General features: G+C 52.1%; 5 protein-coding genes across 5 annotated transcripts; 2 read left to right on the top strand and 3 right to left on the bottom strand.

Moving 5' to 3' along the window:
- Nucleotides 1–154: 154 nt before the first annotated feature.
- DSM5745_10880 (putative C6 transcription factor) lies at nt 155–2,924 on the bottom strand (the record flags this gene model as incomplete). The annotated part of the gene is made up of 5 exons (XM_026752896.1): nt 155–938; nt 995–2,369; nt 2,430–2,546; nt 2,591–2,625; nt 2,743–2,924. 5 exons carry the CDS (start codon nt 2,922–2,924, stop codon nt 155–157), a joined length of 2,493 nt encoding a protein of 830 aa, XP_026598534.1.
- A 740-nt stretch (nt 2,925–3,664) lies between these two features.
- DSM5745_10879 (L-rhamnonate dehydratase) lies at nt 3,665–5,051 on the top strand (the record flags this gene model as incomplete). Its single annotated transcript, XM_026752895.1, has 3 exons — nt 3,665–3,748; nt 3,798–4,020; nt 4,081–5,051. The coding sequence occupies 3 exons, from the start codon at nt 3,665–3,667 to the stop codon at nt 5,049–5,051; spliced, it is 1,278 nt and encodes a 425-aa protein (XP_026598533.1).
- A 1,203-nt stretch (nt 5,052–6,254) lies between these two features.
- DSM5745_10878 (SLM1 family PH domain-containing protein) lies at nt 6,255–8,896 on the bottom strand (the record flags this gene model as incomplete). The annotated part of the gene is made up of 4 exons (XM_026752894.1): nt 6,255–7,392; nt 7,442–7,779; nt 7,830–8,317; nt 8,371–8,896. 4 exons carry the CDS (start codon nt 8,894–8,896, stop codon nt 6,255–6,257), a joined length of 2,490 nt encoding a protein of 829 aa, XP_026598532.1.
- A 2,565-nt stretch (nt 8,897–11,461) lies between these two features.
- DSM5745_10877 (uncharacterized protein) lies at nt 11,462–12,223 on the bottom strand (the record flags this gene model as incomplete). The annotated part of the gene is made up of 4 exons (XM_026752893.1): nt 11,462–11,556; nt 11,617–11,811; nt 11,859–11,978; nt 12,040–12,223. The coding sequence occupies 4 exons, from the start codon at nt 12,221–12,223 to the stop codon at nt 11,462–11,464; spliced, it is 594 nt and encodes a 197-aa protein (XP_026598531.1).
- Nucleotides 12,224–13,352: 1,129 nt separating this feature from the next.
- DSM5745_10876 (ubiquitin-specific protease UBP2) lies at nt 13,353–17,123 on the top strand (the record flags this gene model as incomplete). The annotated part of the gene is made up of 10 exons (XM_026752892.1): nt 13,353–13,532; nt 13,589–13,802; nt 13,852–13,897; nt 13,952–14,355; nt 14,408–14,496; nt 14,556–15,093; nt 15,151–15,799; nt 15,852–16,272; nt 16,325–16,496; nt 16,552–17,123. 10 exons carry the CDS (start codon nt 13,353–13,355, stop codon nt 17,121–17,123), a joined length of 3,285 nt encoding a protein of 1,094 aa, XP_026598530.1.
- Between the last annotated feature and the right edge of the window lie 510 nt (nt 17,124–17,633).

Here is a 17,633-nt window from a genome sequence, read left to right as displayed (position 1 = left end):
CGGTTTGGAATGATATTCCAGCTGTACCAAGGCGGCCAATATAGTGCAACAAAGTAACATAATGCACCATGCTGTGGGTAGGGCGCCATATAGCTCGGGGTCCGGTTGTATGACGGTGTTCTCGAAATGAGAATGAGTTCCTTTCTGGGTGTTATCAACCTCCAGGCCGAAACAGCCAGTCTGTCTCAGGAGTTGGGATCAGATAATTCGTGATATTAAACTCATTCGTATTGACTGAAGCATTGTCCACACCCATAGGATTCGAATTTCCAGTGCCGGTCAAACCAGGTATCGACATAGGATTGTTCACAGCCTCGGCCATGTCAAGGCCGGTGATATCAGGCGTTCGACCGGCGGGTACGCGCGGGACATTAAAGAAGCCGAATACGTCTAGATATTCCAATTCGTTCGGAGCTAGGCTTCTGGAAGGCATCCCTGCTGTCGGAGCTGCTGCTTGACTAGCGGTTGGCGACGAACGGGGTTGCCGCGATATCAAAAAGTCCAGGTCGAAGGCGCACCGGCGCATATCTGCTAAAATTTTGACGGAAGAGGGCGTGGATCGATCACCATCAACTGCGCCAGCTTGCTGGTATTCACCATATTCATCAAGGACTCTCTGCAGGATTGTGCTGTACCGCTCTGCAACTTTCCAGTATTTGCCCATTCGAGACAGAGTGTCAACGATGAAGACGATGTCGGGGCTGACTGTATGGGCGATTGTGGATCCGTGGACAAGCAGCAACCGAGCCGAGACCCAAAGAGTAAATGCAAAAGGCGGCCCAAGTTTGTCCAATATATTGTTGTTCACCACAAAGCGAGTTACAGAAAGGATATTGTCAACCGCAAGCAAGCAACGCTGACTCGCACTGTAGGATGGCGTGAAGATCGGGGACCGTGTAGTGGGATATGCAGCGGAGGAATGGAGCCTGATTACCGCCCTATTCCATCATTGAGGTTAGTCAAAACTGTAACCATTTTAAAAACTCTGACTCACGTTTGGTAAACAGAATGTAGCTGAACCCAATCACAGTGGTGCCCTTTGTGCTTGGAGCCACTGAACGCTCGAGATGCATTCTCGTAGGTATACTCGGTGGGGAGGTTGAATTCCCAGGTGGTCAACTCGCTATCTAGTTTGCGATATGTGGCTTGCCATTCCTCGACATCCGACAGAGCTCCAATATCGACAGGTCGTTTGAGGAACGCATGTATCCGTGTGAGAATACCGAGTATTTCCACATAGAGTCCAAATGAGCCAACGTTCTCCGAACGAATGAGATGGTCTGGGCGGTCATTTGAGGATTGGAACCACCTCGTCTCGACGGGCTGGTTTTTGATGAAATATTCGTCTTTGCATGGAAGTTTGCGGTCAATATCTTTGTCATCTAAAGCAAAGTCGAAAGCGGTTGCAAGGGTAGAATAACGGTCAAGAAGGTACACCATCCAGAAGAGCCGGCGTCTGCCCTCGTCTTCAATCCACGATTCGGCCTCGGGAAGAGTAACGGCCCGTAAGGTATATATTGAAGGATACAGCGGAGAGATAAGGGTTGACTTGGACTCAACAGCTAGTCCCAGCTGAACCACTGACCTTGTGATTAATGCCAGTAGCTTCCAACCAGGTGGACCATTAGATGACCCGACTAGATCGAGGGCAAGGATCACTAAAGCCTGAAGTGCCTTGACTGACGAATTTTCAAGGCCATAAAGCAGGACTTTCTGCTTGGAAGAGTCATGGTACCGCTTTCGATTTTGTTCGGTGAGTCGACTGTCACTGGAGAAGCGAAGAGTTGTTGCAACAATTGCATATAGCACCATGCGGTCAGCTTCTTCAAGAGGGGTAGGGCCAAAGAAAGTGTCCAATGTCGTTCGGCGATGAAGAATGGGGCACCAGGTGTTAAGGTGCTCGAAGTAGAGATCCACAAGCGCGTACAGCAGGTCATAAGGTGGAAGATCGAGCTCGGGGTCAGAGAACGACTGCTCTTGATTGGAGAACAAACTGACGGGCACTTTCAAGGAGGACTCATTATCGTTGTAGTCGTTCTGCGCGGTAGTGTTGGTGATCTGTGGTAAGGCTGCTACCGGAGCAAGACCATTGGTGATTTGGCTCTGGATCGAGTTCTTCACAGACACATCCGTTGGGCTTGTGGTGGAAGGCTCTGGTGGACGCGGAGCCGAGGGCATAGATGATGGCTCGTGGAAGTAGAATGGGTTCCGTGGACTGGGCCCGTGTGCTGCAGAAGGCTCCGATGGCGAACTATAGGACAGAGATCCTGGCTGGTGCACATCATGAGACACTGACAGCCGCGGCTGGCCTTGAAGAATATGCGTCTCGATGAGACGGGCCTGCGCTTGAATGATATCTTCTAAACGGTCTAGTATATGTCAGAAAGATGACACATGATTGATAACAAGGACAACCAGGATAACCATACCAAGGCGCTGTTCCAGCTCCTTTCCGTATCCTGCACGAAGACCAGGCTTCTTCCTTTCCTTGTACTCACACACCTGGCCATTTCGGGTGCACCACCCACAACTTGGTTGAGCCCGGTCTAGATCGTTAGATACCAATGCATGACGGAATCAGGGCACATACCACACTTGACCTTCCGCTGCTTGCATAATTCACATCTAAGCCTTGTTAGTCTAGCACTTCAAACGAAGGATAGGGCATGTTGGTGATTATGCAAAGACACTGCAAAGCAGGTGTACCATTTCGGATATCCCGAGGGTTAGGGGTTTACTAACGAGACTGTGAGTGGCCGCCTGCGTTTCAAGCCACGCGAGGATCCATTTTGAGCAAGGCCAGTGTCACTGTCAACAGCCGACCAGGACTCGTCGGCACTGTGATCTTTATCCTGATCAAAGACCGGGTTTACAGCGGGCGGCGGGGACTGTTGCGGTACCGCTGCGGGCACAGGGTTCGGCATGGTGAGTAGCGAGGTTGAGTTGCAACCATCAATAGCGGAAACGCATAATGAGCGGGAGAGAGAACGGCGTCAGATCGGCAAGATAAGAGGCGGGTCTCGATGGATGATGATAATTGGAAGCCCCGCAAGTCCAGACTGCCAGATCCCTTTTTTTTTTTCCCTTGCCCTTTGGGTGGTGAGGAAAGAGAAATCCGGGGAGAGGGAAGAAGAGTCAAGCGGAGACGGAGCACATGCCTCTCTCTGCCAGTATTGTGGGGAGCTGGGGGTGCATGGTGCCTGAGCCCTGAGGCATTACATGCATAGCCTGACTAATCCGGCATACCCAGCCACGCATAACCCCCGCAAAAACACGAGCTTGGCACCTCCACACTCTCTACAGCATCTCCTCTACAACCATGAAAGCCAGGCCTCGTGATGCAGATACGGACATGGAGGAACTCAGATGCCGCCATACAAGAGGGGGAGCGAAGCGCGTTCTTCCAGCCGGCACCGAGCCCAACCCATTAGCCGGCTGGCTGTTTTTCTCCATGTCTCCCGTCGCTGATCTCGGGGGAGCATTGCCCCGAGCATAGGACTTGCTCCGACAAGTACCTCGCCTTGCCCCTCTGTTTGGTCCAGCTCTCGGCGCCCTCAAATAACCGCGTCTGTCCTCGTGGTGCCCTTCTTACTTTGAACTTTCCTGCTTCATCTCACCCTTTTCCCTATAGACTGGTTTCTGGCCTGCCTCCGTTATTGTCACCATGGCTACCGCATCATTTCCCCGCATCAAGACGATCCGCACTTTCGTGATCGATGGCGTTGGATCCGGTGGTGACTACCACAACGTATGCTATACTCCCTTTTGGCCAATTGACGTCTACTGACTTGAACCAGGTCAAAGGTGGCCACTGGTTAATCGACAGCGACATTTCCACCCCCATGACTCGATGGGCGCAATACCGGGGCTCGCGAACATCCTGGGGTATCAACGTGCTGGGATCCTTCTGCGTGGAGATTGAAGCTACCGACGGGACCAAGGGCTTTGCCACTGGCTTTGGTGGCCCTCCTGCTTGCTGGCTGGCACACCAGCACTTCGAGCGGTTCCTGATTGGCGCAGGTATGCCGAACTATATACCATCCCGGAAAGACTCAAGACATTAATTGATCAACATGACAGACCCCCGCGACGTCAACGAGCTTTTTGAGAAGATGTACCGCGCCTCCATGTTCTATGGACGCAAGGGTCTTCCCATCGCTGTCATCTCCGTCATCGACCTCGCCCTCTGGGACCTCGTCGGCAAGATCCGCAACGAGCCCGTCTACAAACTCATCGGCGGCGCCACTCGCTCGCGCCTCGACTTCTACTGCACAGGTCCCCAGCCAGCCTCCGCGAAGAAGGCCGGCTTCGTCGGTGCCAAGGTCGCCCTCCCCCACGGGCCCGACGAGGGTGTCGAAGGCCTGCTCAAGAACGTCGAGTACCTTCGCAAACAGCGCGAAGCCGTCGGCCCCAACTTCCCCCTCCGCGTCGACTGCTACATGTCCCTGAACGTCCCCTACACCATCGAGCTCGTCAAGCGCGCCGAGCAGGAGGGCCTCCACATCGACTGGTGGGAGGAGTGCCTTAGCCCCGACGACTTCGACGGCCAGGCGCTCCTGAAGCGTGCACACCCAACCGTCAAGTTCACAACCGGCGAGCACGAGTACTCCCGCTTCGGCTTCCGCAAGCTCGTCGAGGGCCGCAACGTCGACATCATCCAGCCCGACGTCATGTGGCTTGGTGGACTGACAGAACTGCTTAAGGTCTCTGCCCTAGCAGCAGCCTATGACCTTCCTGTCGTTCCTCACGCCTCGGGCCCCTACTCCTACCATTTCGTCGTCTCACAGCCCAACACACCCTTCCAGGAATACCTCGCCAACTCGGCGGACGGACACACCGTCGAGCCCGTGTTCGGCAACCTGTTCACTAACGAGCCCATCCCTGTGAATGGCTACCTGGACGTCTCGATTCTCGATAAGCCTGGCTTCGGTCTCGAACTTAATCCCTCTGCGCCCCTGATTCCTGCCGCCTCGATCCTGAACCCCGCACCCGCTCGAAGCCTCCCTGCCCCCGGTACAGAGGAGAAGCCTGCGACAAATGGCAACCATTAAAGTCTTGAACGACAATTATGATTGCATGTACATAACGCCCCTGTCTTCTACTCTTTTTCCTTGTTTTCTCTTACATAAATTGGCCTTGGACTTCGACATGAACTATGATAGACGGAAATATTATTTTCTACTGAGATCCTTCAATCACGCTCCTCACCTACCGTAGAAGCCCTACCGTATACTCCGTATACTCCATAGGACTAAAACAACCCCTCCTCCCTCTCTACCAATACCAAGTCTTCGAAATCGCCACTCCATTTTCCAACAGGCAACGTAAACGAGATACGACCCATCATCAAATATTATCATAATTGCAACTCGGCGGGATCCCGGAGAAGCCACACGCACCCGCGACTGGTGGGACTGCGGGGCATCTCGGGCCATCAATAGCACGAGCACCCTGGCCCCTTCCATTCCTCCACCAATTGCCGACCGTTTACGCCGCTGCTCCGAGCCTCCGCGACGCGCCCCGTGGGCTTTGGGTTATTCTTTCGGGGCCGAGAGATCCCCGGCTGGCATCTAGATCACAGCTCAGAGGATGGCAGATGCAGCCCGGCGGCTAATGTGCCTTCTTTACCCGTGGCGATCAGGACCAGGGTTGCATGCGGAAAGGCGGGGTAGAGGTTGAGACTAGGGTGGTAACTACGTAGTTGGAGGATCGCTTCCAAGGGTTGCTTTCTAGGGTCCCGAGGTCGTATACATATGTATCAGGGGTGCTACGGAGAGAAGGTTAGACCAGGTGATGTACGTAGCAAGTCAAGAGGAAGGAATTGCATGCGAGATAGATGGCATAAAATTCATACTCGTCATCTGGAGAGATATATAAGGACTAAACCCAAACATAGACTTGGGGCAGGTAGGATGTGTGCTCTGCACTGCCCTAAGACCGGCATCCATCAATCTGGGAAGACGCGCGACCAACCATAGCAGCAAATACTGACAGATAGATTCAAACGCAGCATCAAAAACTTGAAGCGGGATATCAACAATGGGGTAATAATGTACAAGTGAAGGGAAATAAACAGTTCCATATCCAAAAAAAAAAAAATCATGACATCGCAAGCGAACAAGACACATAGGAAAACGTAAATAACATAGGAAAGTCATACACAAAGGAAAATTTAGATAGAATGTGGATTAGGCGATCCGCCATCTTCCACAATTCTACCTTCTCCGTACGCTTCCCCGTTCAGATAAGTCGGTTTATGCAGCCGCTTGCTGAGGCGGGTAATGCCCGGGAATGTGCAACTCAATGGTTGAGATGCTGTTCTGGGTTTGCGCGCTGGGCCTCTTGGGAATGTCCAGCGAGTTGCGCATGCTGTTGGGGATCGACGTTCGAGGGGTCTGCTTCACGGATTCGAGGTCATCGTCAGATTCCTCTTCAACGGACGTTGGCATGGTGTTAGCAGTGCTGTGCGTGTAGTCTGTCACGTTGGTGTTTGTAAAAGCAGTTGATGTGGTTTCACCGCGGTTCCGCTGGCGAGCCGCCGCCTGGTCCTGGGCAGAAGTAGAGCCGAGTCCAGCAACAAAGATGGAGTTTGTGGTGTCCGCATTGTTGGAGTTGAAAGCTGTCTGGTTGTTTATGGAGGCAGGCGTCTGTTGGGGAAACTGCTGGCTGTGGCGGTTGAAAGAATCAGATGTGGTCATCCATTTCTCAGAGGGATGATCGTATCCGTCAATGGGAAACCGGGGCGCCCCAGCTGCACTTGCAGATCGGCTTTGGTTCGAGTGTTGAATTGAATTCACATCTCGGTCAGGGTAGAAGCGGTCGCCTGTGCCGGCAAAGTGGGCACCATCGGGCAACGATCCTGCTGCCGCCAGCAAATCCTTCTCTCCCGAGCTCTCTCCGCTTGAAGGGGACAATGGCGCGTGTAAGTGACGGTCGATGTTCACATCACTAGGGAACTTGCCACCTGGCTGTCGCTGGGACGTTGGGCGCTCCTGCGGAATCACTACTGATCCGGCAGAGTAGGGGGTTCGATCTGCTTCGTCTTCATCCATTACTCCGTCACTGCTGCTCCGGAAACTAGCACCACTGACGGTACGTACATGTCGCCTGACGTACGCATTCCGAGCCTCTCCAGTCATGTTGATCATCCGCTCGATATCCTCGTACCAGGCCATCATTGTCTCGTAAGACTCGGCCCGGAACACCCACGAGTGACCGCGGTGCATAGTTCCCGTCTGTCGTCCTTTCAACATGAATTTGTGCGACGTCGAGTCCGGCTGCGAGTGCGATCCGAGCTTCTGTTCCGGGAGGTACAACGACATCACCGGCGTCTGCCAGGCAACTCTATCGGCCGACTTAAACTCATGGAGATGAGTTGGTGACAGAACATACCTGCAACAGCATTAGCAAATCTGACGGTTCTGTGGAGAAGTAGACTAACCATCCAGGAGCGTAACTCTTAAGATACTTGCTCTTGCGCTCCAGCATTCCTGACCTTACTTCCGCAGCCGCCGGATGCTCCTTACCAGGGTACGTGATACTGTCAACGTCACGGATTCGGATGCGCGGGTCCACCATTTCGTCCGTGTTTGCGACAAATGAATTCCATTCATGGTCGTGTGGCATTGAGATCGGGCCTGCGCGAAGTTTGTCTACCGTATCAAGCGTCTGTTCTGCTTCTCGCTTCATGATACCAGCATAGGCATTGTAAGCCTTCTGAATCTCGCTCACCACGATAGATTCGAGCTCACGGCCAGAGCTCTCAAGGTTCAGGTAAGCCTAGCATGTGAGTTAGCGAGTTGTTAGAGAAACCCTGACAGTAAACGAACCCGATGAAGGTAGTTTTCCTCCTCAATTTGCTTTTCAATCTGCTTCTCGACGGTAAGGCGCACAATGAAGGGGTCACCCTTGCCAGACGTAGCGGATGGGTCTGTATCAACCAGCCCCAATGCCTCTTGCAAATGTCGAACCGACTTTCGAGTGCTATCGACTTCCTTATCGACAGAGTTTTTGAAGTCCCCGGATAGCGCCTTGATCTCCTTGGTCTTCTTTTGTAGGTCGTTTCGGAGCCCTACTAGCTGGTTGATAACTTCACTCTCCACCTCTGCAGCTTTGTTCATCTCAAAGTGCGCTTGCCGATGGAAATCCGTCAGAATTTCATTCGCATCGCCAAGACCGCCTGATTTGAGAAATGTCGAGGGAAGCGTCGTGTTGTTCATGATGTTAGTTGTAGAAAGATAGAGCTTCGCGCGCGCTTCATATGACTTCTGAAGCTCCTTGAAAAACACAATTAGATCCTTAAGGACCTTGCGCCAAGCTAATAACTCAGTTAGCAAGTTGATTATACGAATAATGTCAATTTTAACGTACCCTGAAAGCGCTCTGCCAGAACCTCCGTCGGATTGCCGCTGGTCGGAACGGGAATGTAGAAAGCGCTGTTGACGTCTTCCTCGCCATCCACTGCATACTTCTCTCTGTCGCCGAGAGCCAAACTTCGCACACTGCCGGCGCGCATACTCCTGCGACTTCCGCTGCGGCGCAAACTGCCCCTTTTACTCAGGGATGACTTCTTTTTCAGAGTGCCGGATCGGGTTGGCGTGGCGGCACGCGAGTGAGACATCACAGACTGTGACCGTTGGATGCTTGATGGCCCTTCTGCAGGGCCGCGCATACTCATGGCGTCCATTTCCTCGTGGAAGCGCCCGTAATTGGTGAGTGGTGAGGGATCAACAGCAGCGTGGGCGCCGTTAAATCCAGAAGTACTACCGGCGTAAGAGTTGGGCCGCGAGCCTGATCGTGTGCCGTAACTGCGACCTGGGGCAAGTGTGTCGGGAAGGTGTGAAGATGGTGCGAATGGGTCCTGTATAGGGGTTTGCGATCGCAATGCCATAGCCATGGCGGGGTTGTACTAAGAATGCGAAAGAGGCGAGGAGGGAGGTTAAAGGCAGTAGTACCTCAGAGGCAAACAGGGGCGGTGCAAGCCAGATTGCGCGTCAACATCAATGAAACCGAGCAATCACAGGAGACAGAAGAGGGCGAAGACAGCAGGCAGACAGGTTCAAGATAAACAAGAAAGAAGATCGAAATGGTGATCAAGATGGGGAGGGAATGACCCTTTTCGCCTTTTACTCCTTCTGGGGGCGCGGTTGGTTACCAGGCGAACGGGCGGCGGAGATTGTCAATTTAGTGATGCCGATGGATGGCTGGCAAGGCCTGGAGCGGACGGTTTGCGGGGGTACTTTTTTGTGCCTAGCCGGTCACTAGAGTTGGGTAGTCTGCGAACTAGGAGGCCGGCGGCAATTCGTAATCGCAGGCAGATTACTCCCGAGTCCCAAGTGTCGCAAGGAGAGGAGAGCAATCAATGTCAGGAGAAGCCGTCAGCAAAAAGTGCCTGGGCGATCGGATGCGGTTATGTATGGGGCCCACCAGACCAGGGAAAGGAGGGATGGAACTATGGATGGAGATGCAAGTCCTCCTTGGATGATGAAATGGATATAGGCCCAGAGGAGGGGTTCAGCAGTTAAGAACAGGAAAGAAAGCGGATGACGTCGACCCGGATGCGACCTTCTGATGACGCCCAAGACGAACACTGGCAAGTTGCGACTACACTAGAGTTCCAAGCGGACGGAATCTCCGGACCCATGAGATCGAGGATCCCGATCTGTTCGCGCATTTGATCATTCGGACTCCGAGTAGCTTTGATCTATCCATGCCATATGTGCGTACCCATGAGTAGAGGATACTGCTTGGTACCTCGAGATACCACCTTATCGCAGTCCGGATAGGGTACAAATACAGTCTATTATCGCCTCAGATAAGGTCAGCCTGATTAAGGCTGAAGCTTGCGTCTCGCGATATTCTTAGATCGTGAATCAGGAGAAATCCCGCTGCCTACGAAGTACTCTATAAGCCCACTCTAATTTCCCAAGCCAAGGCTCATCTTCAGGAGATTCAAACAAAATCAACAGTGAACGCCCCGAGAGCGATCTACAGCATTATTTGTACACAATAGCCTTCACAAATTGTGATTATTGAACGCAATGAGCCACCCCTTACGGCCCAGCGTGGCTTGGAGGGGCCATCTTTGGGAGTCGGACATTGAAAGTGTGGCTATGGTCTACAGGGAGGCCCAATCGCCATAAAAATGTAGTGGAGAGCCAGCCCACAGCAATCTCCCTTGATCAGAAGCCATCCCTTTCGCGCTGCATGATGGTGGCAAATCTCATCAAACTCTGGCTGATTTGGAAAAGGAGAGCTGATCTCTGCCGCTTGGGGGCATTGGAGTTGTTCCCGAGTCCCCGGTGGCTAGTGTCTACGTCATGCCCCGTGCATCCATCGCTGATTATCACCGTTCGTTCCAGAGAAAGTTCCGAAGTTCTGTCGATCCATGCAGTTCGTCTCAGGTTCTCAGCTCTCAAAGTCTCATATAGTTGGCTGGAGACTTGGAGCATGATTCAGCAAAAGTATCATGTTGCCGAATAATGCCGTGTGGCTTTACTGCGAGTCCTGAGTCCTGAATCATTATTCTCAGTCAAGAGCTTTCCACGCGACGAGCAAAATTTGTCGCTTCAAACTGCACGGTATCAATACTGGATACGGCTCAAGGGGGGCTGCCTCACTTTGGCCTCCGTCAGCCCCTGTCAATAGACCATTTTGCTGCCGGATTCTGATTTTCTCGAGATGCCTTTACATCCTAGCTTAGCGATGAATATCAAAGTAATAAGGAGCTAGTACGGAGTAAGTAGTAATGTGATATCGCAAGCTGAAGTTGCACAACGCAGGTCCAGCACGTTATGCTTCTGCACTCCACAGCTAAATATAGGATTTTTAAGGTACGTACCGTTCGCACATTCCCTTCAGGGGAGTCGGGGACGGAAGAATCGGTTTGTTCCAGAACTCCGTTCTTGAACCCCTAAATCTGCTACATGGCACCCTTGTTGTAAGTAGATTGTCGGTTTGGATTAAGTTAGGAGAAGGCACAAAGTACGGGCGCAGTTCTAGCCCTTGCCCCCAAGGAAGGAGATGGCGAGCTGACAGCTGTCACTGTTAGTTCGTCAAGTTCCACTATCCCTATCGCCGTTTGTCTCAGGATTCAGGGGATAAATCGTATGTGGTTGTACCCCGTGTTCCGGACATTGACCGTTGACGGGTTGACATTCGGAGCCCGGATAATCACCCACCCACCCCGTTGACGTTCTAGACGGTCTGGCTGTGCTATTTAGTATGTCCCGCAGCAGTCCGGAAAGGGTTGAAAGCGTAGTGAGCCGTGTTCAGTTCATCTCATTTTTATACCCGGAACTCCATGATTTGATAAAGCGGCACTCTGATTGGCCGGCGGCTCTGATAGGCTCAGAAGGTAAAGATGCCGATAACAAAGAAACCATTTATTGTATGTGTGCTTGACGAGCCATTTGATATAGTGCAGGTAATTTTACAGACAAGAGACGCCGACAAACCGAATTTATGAAGCGGCAGGGTGACTGGTAGGGACGTCGATTCCGTACGCCTCCTTAATACGCTCGCGCCGTCTCTCTGCGTACCCGGGGCCATAGATGCCTGGGTATATGTTAGTAGAGCGTATTCAATGTACGGGAAGAGTTCTCTTCAGCAACATACCTCGTCCCTCACCAAGCTCGGCCAGGGTCTGTTCACCGGGGGTCCTCCATTGCGTCCTCAGTTTCTCCCGGCGCTCGAATTCGTCAACGTTAGGGTCCCTCCTTTTGCCGAACAATGATCCACCAGTGTACTCAAATCCTCCCATTGCGGTGGCCAACGCCGCGCCGTATCCGAGAAGAGCGGGAAATGTGCGGGCTACAATATTCAGCAAAAACGCTCGCCTGGCAGGATTGGAGACCTACCGCGCAGACCGAGGATGGCGCCGGAGAAGAAACCACCAAGAGCGACGTTCCAGTGGTCTTCTTTCTCTCGCAGGTTGGCGGATGATGTCTTTACGAACTCATAGGTACCTCCCATAGCGGCTGAACAATTGAGTCAGTAAGCCGTCCAAAACCCAACGAATCGTCATCAATCATAGCATACCAAGGATACCAATTGTAGCACCAGTCCTCGTGAAAACTCCCCATGGTCCCACGTTCTGCCGGGCGAGGGTGTTTTGGACGGCGGAGGCGAAGAGACCCACGGAACCCGTAAGCCCGGTGGTCCTCATCGTCCTCGCGATGGTGTCCTGGGGGTGATAATGGTGGTCGTCCGCGGATGCACCCATGATGGCGGTTGCTGCTGAGAAACGATTCTCTGGAGCTCAAAATGGACCTGAACGAAGTAGGTTGTGGTGGATGACGGGTGCTGGGAGTTGGAGTTTCTGCCGCCAAACACCGCCCGATTCACCTGCCTTAAGTCCATATGATGTCGGCAGTAGATATGACCAGACGATACAGGCCCTAGGCCTTCTTTTTCACTGTCCTACTTGCTATTCGAAGCTGCGGAGCGATTAAATCTTAAGGTTTGGATCTTGAGCGAATCTTTGTTGTGGTCGTGCACTCGGAGGTATATCTAGCGATCAAGTGTCAAGCCCTCCCCGCGATTCGTCGTTTCAACAACATTCCAGCGATCGAATAGTTCTACCTAGAGAACAGTCAAATCGGCGCAGAGTGCAACATAAGCGTCCTTGCCTATCTACATGGAAGTGCCATAAACGATCTTACAGCTCACGGACCGGTCTCTACCTTAATACAGGAGGGATGTCGTCTGCTCGCAGGCCAGGTTGGTAGTTCACCGAACACTTGGACCGCTCTATACTCATATTTTGGTAATATACTTTAGGCAAGACAGCCCCTCGTCTTATACGAGATATAATCGACTACGATCCAGCCCATCCGCCAGGGACCGGCCGTAACCTCCTCGCCGAAGTGCCCCCTGTCTATCCCGAGCATTGCCAAGGACCGCAGCACTTCATTTCCCCATCAGCTTGCAGTCATAGCTATGTCACAAAGGCGAACCAAACCATAAGGCCGCCGCAAGGGGAGCATAGGGTAGCATCGGGTATAGTCACAAAGATATCCGCGATTTGCTCGAAATGTCGACATCACTTACTGCTCGAGCAGAGCATGGACGCTGGCGCACGAGCTGGCCAAAGCTTCGGACATATACACCACTTCATTTGGTATTGGGGGAGGTATATGGGCGGCCAAAAAGAGGCTCCAGTTTCAGTGAAAGGCCAGGTGGTGGAGACCTTCCGTTATGAATGCTCAGATCCCTATTGTCGATACCAAATTACTATACAAGTCGCCTCGCCGCTGCTTTCAGACTACTGGGTTCGGCTATTGACAGACACTGAGGTGCTGAAGAAGCGCTCAGACGACGCTTTTGCATTACACCCTGGGCGGTTGGAAGGCATGGCTCGCCCGCAACCAATAACTGTGCTAATGAACCTTCGTGCCTATATTAAAGATGCCCTCGATAACAGTCCACGAAGCAAGCCAATATCTGCAGTCAATAAAAGATTTATGATGAGCTTTGGTGTCAACGGGGAGCCTTGCCGGGATCTATTCGAATTCCTAGGGTTTACTTTCAGGGTAAGTACTTCCGGCTGTGCCTGCGCGTGTAGTCATGATGCTGATTGATTACCCAGAGGGATTTGGATGGCTTCTGGGATCCTCCTCGCCTTAGTCCATGGGCGCACCAACCTTACACTGACGAGCAGAGGATTTTCCTCGATAATGTCTTTTACGAACTATCAGCACTCATAGGGTTACGGTCCCCGGTAGAGAAAAAGGGCAATCAGGACGACTTCACCTTCCAACCTGCCATTGATGACTTGTACTTTGCAGTAGATGCATTGGATTGTGCGTATCCTGCTTCCATAATAGAGCCGATATGCTGATTGCTGCCCAGACCCCAAAGCGCCGAGACTAAACGAGTTTCAAATGGCAGACGCTCCGTTAGTATCCCCATCCCGTGCCCAGTCAATCTCTACCTCTGACTAGCTAGCTAGATATTACGAGGACCTGGGTGTTGTTGAGGATATGTCGACGTCTTCGATCCTCGATGCGTTTTCTCGCCAAATCACGGTGGACCGAGGGCGGGGCCCCAGCTATCTGCAATGTCTCAAGGAGATAGGATTGCTTCGAGGCGGAGAAGACGAGGAAACTATCAACCGTGCTGTTGAGACGGCGTGCTCAGAGGGCAATCTATACCTTGATTCGGACATCACCGAAGCATACAAGTACTTTGGCCTTGGTCGCGATGACCAACGACTTACTGAGGACAGCATCATTGGAACGTTCTACGCCTATTTGAGCTCTGTCTCTAGCACTCAGGAGACTGAAGCCCGCAGGCAACTCTGGAGGATAGGTGACAGTAGGAATAGCGAGCGCATAAAGTCCGCGGCGGAAGACAGTAAGCTTGGATCTCTTCCCTTCCCTGTTTGCTTCTCACTCACATGCAATAGGAATTGCTACACCTGAACAAGCTCAAGTTTTCCTTGGAGTCAGCGATGATACTGCGGATGATTTTGTCATGACGATGTTTACAGCAAAGGTACTTACTATATGCGTACATTTGGCAGTTAGGGCTAGGGGTTAACCTCACGATCACAGGTAAATGATAACCCGTCTTGCAGGGATGTTGCGCGGCGTGCTGTTCAATTGATAGCCGAGGCCCGGAAATCCGACGTACTAAAGCACTTTGTCAAAACGGGTGAAATGACAGCTGGTGAGATGGATGTGGGTGATGCCTACCTGCTACTGCAGATACCAGATCGCAATGCAGATGAGGGCGCAATAATGGCTGCCTACACGATCTGCGTTGATGATGCCCCAGAACAGGCTGAGAAATATAATCAGGCCCTGGCCATTATTGCCAAGGAAAAGAACAGCCCGCTGCTGGGCGGCATGGTGCCTGGTTACGCAGCGAAACCTGATCATGATTTGTCCAATTGGCCCGTTGGCTTGCAAAACATTGGGAACACCTGCTATCTCAACAGCTTATTGCAGTTCTATTTCTCTGTTCGTCCCTATCGCGAGATGGTTTTGGATTTTGAGAAATATAAAATGGAGTTGGACGAAGAGAGCTGCCAGAAAAAGCGAGTGGGTTCTCGTGGCGTCTCAAAGAAGGAGATTGAACGTTCTCAGAAATGTGAGTAAAGCAGCAACCTCCTACCTGACACGAACTCACCATTGGCGACTGTTATAGTTCTCAGGGAACTCAGGGTGTTGTTTTCGGATATGATCTCTTCTCCGAAGGAATTCGTCACCCCTGGTCAGGAGCTAGCACGGTTAACCCTAATCAGCCCTTCTAACGAGGCCGCCATCCGCCGTCGGTCAACAATATCAGCAGGACAGTTCGGCGGGCTCGGCGAGCTCAACGGAATGCCGGTCTTAGGCCCCTTGGGACCGCCGGCTATAATCTCAGAAAACGAAACTCAAGAGCGGGCTTTGGGGCCGGAGAAGACTAAGCTATCTAGTGACGAAGATAGCGAGGATACGCTTGTCTCTGACGGAGTAAAGAATGAGATACCAGCCACTCTAAATGACGACAAAGAAAATGAGCCACCACAAGATGACGCTGTCATGGTCGACGCGCCTAATGAATCAACTCCCAGAGCGGAAAGCCGCGATACTCAGGCTGCAGCAACTTCATCAGACGATTCTAATAAGCCTCCACCCGTACCGCCGCGACCTACTCCGCAAGTAGATTCTCAGCGGCAGCTTATCGACGAGGTCGAAATAGGAGCACAGCAAGACGTCACCGAAGTAATCAATAACGTCCTTTTTCAGAGTCAGTGTGCCATTCGGCCGCTGTCGATTGCGCCTGACGGCGAGCAGCTTGACCAGGTAAAGGAGTAAGTTTATCACGCTAGGACCCTACGGGCCTCGGTTGCTGACTGTCTGTAGTCTGTTCTATGGGAAAGCGACCTCCTACATTCTGTCGGACAAGGGCCGGCGATCAAAGGAGGAGTGGTGGTGTGACATCAAGATCGATGTCGCAACCGGACCCCGTGACATATACGCAGCTATTGACGGCGCTTTTGATATCCAGAAAGTTAGCGTCGAGAACTCGGTGGCGGAACAGTATGCTACCATCAGCAAGGCTCCTCCCATACTTCAGATCCAAGTGCAGCGTGTCCAGTTCGACGCGGTCAAGAAGCGGTCTTTCAAGTCCACCCATCATTTAGACCTCAAGGAGACCATTTACCTTGATCGATATATGGACACACTGAACCCCGAGATCCTGCGCCGTCGAAAACAAACCTGGGAGTGGAAAGATCATGTGAGAAAACTCGAAGCACGTCAATCAGAACTTCTACGCCAAACTGTACGCATCCATCAAGTTTTTGTGTCGTTGAAACGAGCTAATCTGAAATTAGGAATCCGATGGGTTAGACACTGCAACGCTCTTAAATAGTGCTAGGGATATCCTGAATGATCTCAGTGAAATGAAGCAGGACCCTGACACTGCTCGAGATGCAATCAATGTTGACCCTGCGCTCGCCCCGGAGCTCGATCGACTAGCACAAGCGGCCCACGACGAACTCAAAGGTGAGTCAAGTCTCTCATTAAATGTTTAGTAAGTACGTCTAACCTCGAAAATAAGTCCTTGACCAAGAAATCACGGAATACCAAGCCATGATCTCCAGCCAATTCGACTATAGTAGGCAGTTAGCCTACCGACTATACGCTGTCTTTGTCCATCATGGGTCGGTCGAATTCGGGCACTACTATATCTACATCTTCGACTTTGAGCGCAACATCTGGCGAAAGTACAACGACACCTACGTGACTGAAGTCAGCGATCTGGATGAAATATTCAAGAGCCAAGATCGCCAAAACCCTCCAACCCCGTATTTCTTGGTTTACGTTCACGACAGAATGAAAGATCGACTTGTCAGTCCGGTAGAAAGAGAAATCGCGGAAACATTGCCGGAGAGCGCACCTGGGCCAAGCGCAAGCAGCACCGCGTCTATGGAGGGAGTGACACCCTCAAAGGGGTCAGAAGACGTAGAAATGGGTCCGCCACCATATGATGAGGTTGTTACTGAGAGCGGTGTACCAGGTGAGGGCGCAGACTCCGAAATGAAGGAAAGAGGGATACCAATGCTCGCGGATCATGACAAGACTGGATCATGGGCACATAACGGGACTGACAAGACTGGTGTGAAATGGTAGAGCCGGGGAGAAACTCACCGAACGCCGCGGCTGCGAATCCACTCAAGCGCAAGGGCTGGGATGAGGCGCACACAGGGCCGGAAGGATACCAGTAGGCAGGTCGTACACCCGCCCGCTCATCTGGACGCTGTTGACTGTGTGGTAAAGAGCGTCCTGGGCTCTCCAGGAGGACCGCGTCTCTTGGAAAAGCGCAAAGGCCGTTGGGGGCTAAGAGAGGGGCAAGCTGCTATCGCTCCTCACCTAATGCAGCATTCGCTCCGAGTGATGCATACGTGGAAGCTATCCTAATCGTGCTATGTATATATGGGGTTGCTTACGATGGTAACGATCATGACCGAGAGATAGTCAAATATCATGATGTATATGATGCATGCTCTTGTGTCTCCAGCCTACGGAGTAGAGTATCCGAAGGTGGCCCGCGGATCGGGAGGCTAGATCCGCCCGCATTCTCCGCACTGCACTCGGCATGGACAATTAGAGTCTTAGAGATGCTCTGAACTTGAGGTAACA

Source organism: Aspergillus mulundensis, assembly GCF_003369625.1.
Source record: "Aspergillus mulundensis strain DSM 5745 chromosome Unknown scaffold_17, whole genome shotgun sequence".
NCBI lineage: Eukaryota > Fungi > Ascomycota > Eurotiomycetes > Eurotiales > Aspergillaceae > Aspergillus > Aspergillus mulundensis.
This window is presented reverse-complemented; position numbering and strand designations above follow the sequence as displayed.